This window comes from Trichomycterus rosablanca, chromosome 13, assembly GCF_030014385.1.
Source record: "Trichomycterus rosablanca isolate fTriRos1 chromosome 13, fTriRos1.hap1, whole genome shotgun sequence".
NCBI lineage: Eukaryota > Metazoa > Chordata > Actinopteri > Siluriformes > Trichomycteridae > Trichomycterus > Trichomycterus rosablanca.
The window spans coordinates 8,813,262-8,819,291 of record NC_086000.1 but is presented as its reverse complement, the minus strand read 5'-3'; the positions used below and the strand labels follow the sequence as shown (position 1 = coordinate 8,819,291).

Here is a 6,030-nt window from a genome sequence, read left to right as displayed (position 1 = left end):
TGGATAAATGTTTTATTACAGATTCGCATACTGACTAAACGACTCAGCCAAACATATAATGCCCATCCATTCGTGTTAAATATACAGTATAGTGTGGTCATACTGTTAGGTGATGTCATACATGGACTTCTCACATTACGACCGCTGTCTGACCTGAAAAAAGATCCTTTTTTTGGCATCAGAACATTGACACATGCAGGCACGGCTAATCCTAAACATATGAGCTCTGTAAATTATAGTGATTTTAAAGATGGTTATTAACTTGCTAATATAATTCAAGTTTTATATTGGAATAATGTGACAATGACATGATTTTTCTTGGTGTGCATTTGCACATTGAGCAATATTCATAGTATTATTAATAAATAATATAGACTGATTGATCTATAAATACTTTGAATTAGACATCTCTTTTCTCTTACATTAATCAGCAATGCACTCCTAAAGGTACAAAAAAAAGTGATGTCCTGTTGTTAATTTATACTACAACTACTACTAGTACTACTAATACTACTAATAACAATAATAATAATAAAATTATGTACAAAGATTAGTCCACATATACATTTATAGTGAAAAACTATTTGTAAATTCAGATTATAGAAACATTAATCAGCTATTTAGGGCACCGAAAATAGTGTTTTCCTTTCCTGCACCTTTATTTTGATGCATGTGTGTAGGTGTATTTGTGTGAGTGGGTTGGGGAACAGGCATTCATGGGGCACCCATGCTGTGCCTCTTCTCTTCTTTCCAACAGGCCACCAGAGCCCACCAATCACAGCGCTCTGCTTTCAAAAGGCGCAGAATTTGATTTCTTAAAGGAGCCGCAGGCTTGAAGAAATACTGGCGGCGTGACCCTAAATGAGACCCCAAGTGAAAATAAAGCTCACAGATCAGTTGCATACAGGCAAAACAAATTACAGACTAAATTTAAATCTGTAGTTTTAGGGTTTTAAGTGTTTAGATTAGTTATTTTGGTAAACTGTCAAGTCAGACAAAGTTTTTAAAATCTTTTTAATGTTAGATTTTATGCAAAGCAGTAACCGCTGTAAACACGGTTGGAATATATTGTTTAGAAATGTATTCATATGGGTTAATTATGGCAATGGCATCAGGTAACAATGTAAGAAACATTTACATTAAGGCTATTAATCTGTGATTATGTTTGATACATAACAGTCCTGACAATGTTGTTTTTTACACTTTTCTGAGTAAAAGCGACCATGTTTTTAAGTATATTATATTTTTCTACTCATGCTGATAGCAGTATTTTCACTTTTTGATGAGAAAAAAAGCATAGCTTTAAACAGATTCATTCCATATGTTTGATTTTACCACTTCCATACTAAGACTGAAATTAGTTTTTCGATGTTATGATTTTTAGTAATAAAATGAAAGTGCTAACATTGGACTGATGTTACAATTCCCACCATACACTCCCATCATATGTATATTACTGATTTGTTGGAAATACTGTACATGTCAGTTTAAAAAAACTTGGCAAACATTCACGGTGTAGATATTTGTTTATTAAAACATGAGTCAAAGAGATTCACACTTGGAATGTGAGGCAAATGCTTGTCAATGCTTCATCACTTCTGTTTTGCTCTCCCAATCATGGATTTAAAACAGACTTCATGTAAGACCCACATAGAATAAACAAAATCTGCTTAAGTGCAAGAAAACAATACAGTCTGTGGTTGGATTTAGAAAAGAAGGCAGTCTTACACTGAACATAAAACGTTCCATCATATGAAACAAGGATATGGAATGTACTTTTTTTGCTTGCTTGACATTTTCTCAGCCAGACCATATACAATCAGTACTTGCTCACTGACACGTTTAAGTAACATTGATCATTTTCTATAGATTTGATGGATATCAGTTGTCCAGTTTTAAGGATATTGTTTTTTGTCCTATCCAGAAAAATTTTATTACACTACTCTGTATCAGTTCCAGCTGATTCCTCATCTCATCCAAAGACTGACATTCATAATTCGGACAAATCATAATTCACAGCGATGTGTCAGTCTGGCAATTATTTGCTACAACTAAATCGTAGGTCTGCATTTACAAGTAAAAATATTGCACAAACAAAAAAATGAAAGGCGAAACAGAAACAGTATGTGCCATTAAAAATCCAGTTTCACACCTGCGATTTGGGACCCATCCACATATCACGAGTATGATATACATTAAACTCCTAACTTTTACTATTATACAGTACATATACAATCTAAAAAGTAGTACCAGCATGGAGGTACTGCCAATCATCTTCCACTGACAGATGCCATTCATTAGGCTAGGTTCTACAAATACTGGACGAATCTGATCTACTGATCAACTGTACAAAAAAAAAATTTTTTAAACCAACCACAAAGCATTGCAGATACGAGTGGGGACTCGCTTTGCATGCTTAGACAAACTGTGAGGAGAAAAGAAGTGCCTGAAACTTGATAAGAACATTCCCTTTTTGTACTGTACAAAAATACGCCTGAAAATAGTTTGCTTTCTTTTAAAAACATGAGGTCTGTTTATGTATAAAACGGCTCCTCTGGGTAAGAATAGGCTGATTTAAGGTTCACACCGGTAAGTAAACTAGAGTCGGATAAAAAACGGAAAAAAGAAAAGACCTTTCGAGGTCGAGAACAGAAAGGACCATGATTTGAAGTTGGAGTCCTGAATGAACGCTTCACAGATTCGCTTCTAGTCAGGCAAGAGTCTTAGTTCAGCTCCCTGCAGTTATAAATCGGGTTAAAGATGCATAGTTCTTAGAGATTTTTCCCCTTTACGGTCTGGTATATTATAGACCTACAGAAAAAATCCATTAAACCCTGTCATGCTGCCAGAAAACGTTTTTAAAAAATCGTTCTTTTTTTGCTACGGTACCGTTCACGCGTCTAGCTTCTCCGTTCGGCTGGTCTGTCAGACCGCCGTGCAGCGTTCAACGCCACCGCACAACAAGCGGTCTGGTTCGTTCCAAAACGCGCACGCACGTTCTTCCTTCTCCGAGTCTTATTTCACTTTAATAGGTGAAAACCAGATCTGAAAAGTTTTTCTCCAGCCAGTCGCCGGCTATCATCTCGCTCAGCTCGGGCGTACAGTAGTCAGGAAACTCGAAGTGTGAGCCCAGGCTGCCTTCGCTGAACGAGTCCAGGTCCTTATCCACTAAAGATAGGGATAGATTCGAACCGCTCGGCTCAGTGCACTGCGAAGCTGCTGCTGCTAAATTCAGACTGAAATCGAATAGCAGGTCGTCTGAGTCCTCGCTGGAGCTGGAAGATGTCGAAACAGATCGCGACGAAGCAGATGAAGCAGTCGTGATGGATGCGCTTTGCTTGGTGATGTTCTTGAAGTTGTAATAGAGACGCGTGTTATGGTGAGCCGAGCTGGTCGCATCTTCGTACATGCTGGTACCTTCTGAATCCGCACTGGAACTCAGAGTGGGACTGGCGGGGACTTTAGCAGCGCCGTACAAGCGCGTCTGGTCCTCATCGTCCAGATCTTTAATAAAGCGCCTGCGCGTCCGGTTTTCATACTCGTAATCATCATCGTCGTCGTCCTCGTCTGAAAACTCGGTCTTGACCATGCGTGCGACTTTTGCGCTCTTGAAGGCGTACTCGTCCGCGTATTTGCTGCCTGATTTGGATTTCAGTTTGGGACACTTCTTGTTAGACGCGGCGCTGGATTTAACCACTTTTGCGCACGGCTTCTCCGGGGACGGAGCCGATTTCCCGTCCAGCTTGGGTTTCTTCTTGGGTCGGTACTTGTAGTCTGGATAATCAGCCATGTGTTTTAATCGGAGGCGCTCGGCTTCTCGGATGAACGGGATCTTCTCGCTGTCCTTGAGCATCTTCCAGCGCTTGCCCAGACGCTTGGAGATCTCCGCGTTGTGCATGTCCGGAGACTGTTCCATGATCTTCCTGCGCTCGATCTTGGACCACACCATAAACGCGTTCATCGGACGCTTGATGTGACCGGTGGCCGTCCGGCACCAGTCCGGGTTCATCTCGGAACCGGGCACCGGGCTGCACGCCATGAACTCGCTCTCATCCGAGTCGGTCGCCTCTCTGGACAGACTGTCCGTCTCGCCGTGCTCTGTCTGCTGGACCATAGTTGTGTTAAACTCCAGCTGCACGCACAAGTTTCTCTCTGTACAGTTACACCTAAAATCCTCCGCTTTACTTTCATTCACTCACTCTCTCACTCACTCACACTCATCCAGACTTACAAACCGCCTTCTTAACTACTTTTCGGCTTTTTTCTTCACCGTGATGTCACATGGAGCGCTCCAATCAGAACGCCCCGGCCACGCCCACCTCACCCAAGCGCTCCTCCTTTAACTCTTCCAGCTCCTGATGCTGCTGCCCAGCTACCGTCAAGAACCGGGTTGCCAGATTAACAATTTAACATAAATAAAAAACAACAACAACAACACCCTATGCGTATGGAGTGTGTGCTTTATAGTGGTGTGCGATACTGCAAAATTTGGTGTCGATCCGATATCAAGTAACTACAGGGCCGGTATCGCCGATATCGATCCGATACCGATACTTTTTACTTATAAAGCGGTTTATTTACTTTCATGTAGGTGAATGTATCATCAATATGCTTTGACTAATAAATGATTTTGTGTTCATTAGTTAATCATGTGCAGTGAAAACCCACTACAGTGGGTAACCTAGTGTAACCTAGTGGTTAAGGCACAGGACTAGTTATCCAAAGGTTGCTGGTTCAAGCCCCACCACTGCTAGGTTGCTTGCTGTTGGGCCCTCGAGCAAGGCCCTTAACCCTCAGTTGCTCAGACTCTATACTGTAACTGTAATGTAAGTCACTTTGGATAAAGGTGTCTGCTAAATAATGAAAATGTACAGTTTTTAGGTGAATAAAAAGTAATTGTATTAATGTAATAAACTTGAATGAAGTCTGGGGTTTTTGTTCAGAAATAATTATATAATAAGAAAACATAATTCCTACTCTCACTGCATTCTCTGGCTTGTAAAATAAAGTACAAAAAATAGTAAAGAACGTAAATTCTTTTTTTCAGTGAAAGTTTTTTGTTCATAAACAATAATATAATAAAACTAAATTCATTACTTTCACTGCACAAAGTACAGTACAACATTATAACTGAAGAACAAATGTTTTAAAACTGTAATTTACTGATGAAAATATCCACTGTTTCTCTCTGCCGTTCACTTACTGCTGTGTGTATTTTCTCAGCGTCGCTTAGTCACGTGACGGCACGACAGTAAAACACAGCAGAGCAAGAGGAGCAAAGTGTGTGTACACACATACACACACACACACACACACACATGTCTACTTACGGGAGGAACGTACTGAATGTAGCAGAGAAAAAACTGAAACTAAAGTATCGATCCCATCGCCTGAATCGATCCGATTCCGATACCAACGTTGGTATCGATAATATCGATATTTGGATCGATCCGCCCACCACTAGTGCTTTAGTTGAAGTTGTCCTGTGTTGGACTAGTATCAACATTTTCTGAGTGGCCAGACCCTTTACTACTTTGATTATTAGGTAATTAGGTATTACTACCTAATTAATGTAAATGCCACCATTTTTATTATTATTTTATTCTATTTTATTTTCTGTACTTGTAACTATTTTGTACATATTTTGTATATATTTGTTCATATTGTTATTTTTATTATTTCTCTGTAACTGAGCTTTGGCAATACGAATGTCCTTATTTGTCATGCCAATGAAGCTTCTTTTCAGTTTGAGTTGAGTGTGCAGCAGAGTAGTTTGAGTCCTGAGGACCTTGGTTTAATTTTCACTTTTTATCAGTAAATGTGTGCTGGGACATCATAGCACAATGAGTCACTACCAAGACTATCAGGAGAGACTCATGAAACATGATCTGCCACTTTTTATGGAACCTACATTGCACATGTGAATATTTACTGCACAGGACACGTTTATAACTGTCTATTATTTCACATATTACATTACATACATTGTATAGGCATCCGTCAGTCTCGGGAGACTATGGAGTTGTGCAC

The 6,030-nt window shown here is 39.8% G+C and overlaps 1 protein-coding gene across 1 annotated transcript; it reads right to left on the bottom strand.

The window, feature by feature from the left end:
• Positions 1–1,507: 1,507 nt before the first annotated feature.
• Positions 1,508–4,190, bottom strand: sox11a (SRY-box transcription factor 11a). The gene has a single exon (XM_063006822.1). It carries the CDS (start codon positions 4,112–4,114, stop codon positions 3,026–3,028), a length of 1,089 nt encoding a protein of 362 aa, XP_062862892.1. The 5' UTR covers positions 4,115–4,190; the 3' UTR covers positions 1,508–3,025.
• Positions 4,191–6,030: the final 1,840 nt, after the last annotated feature.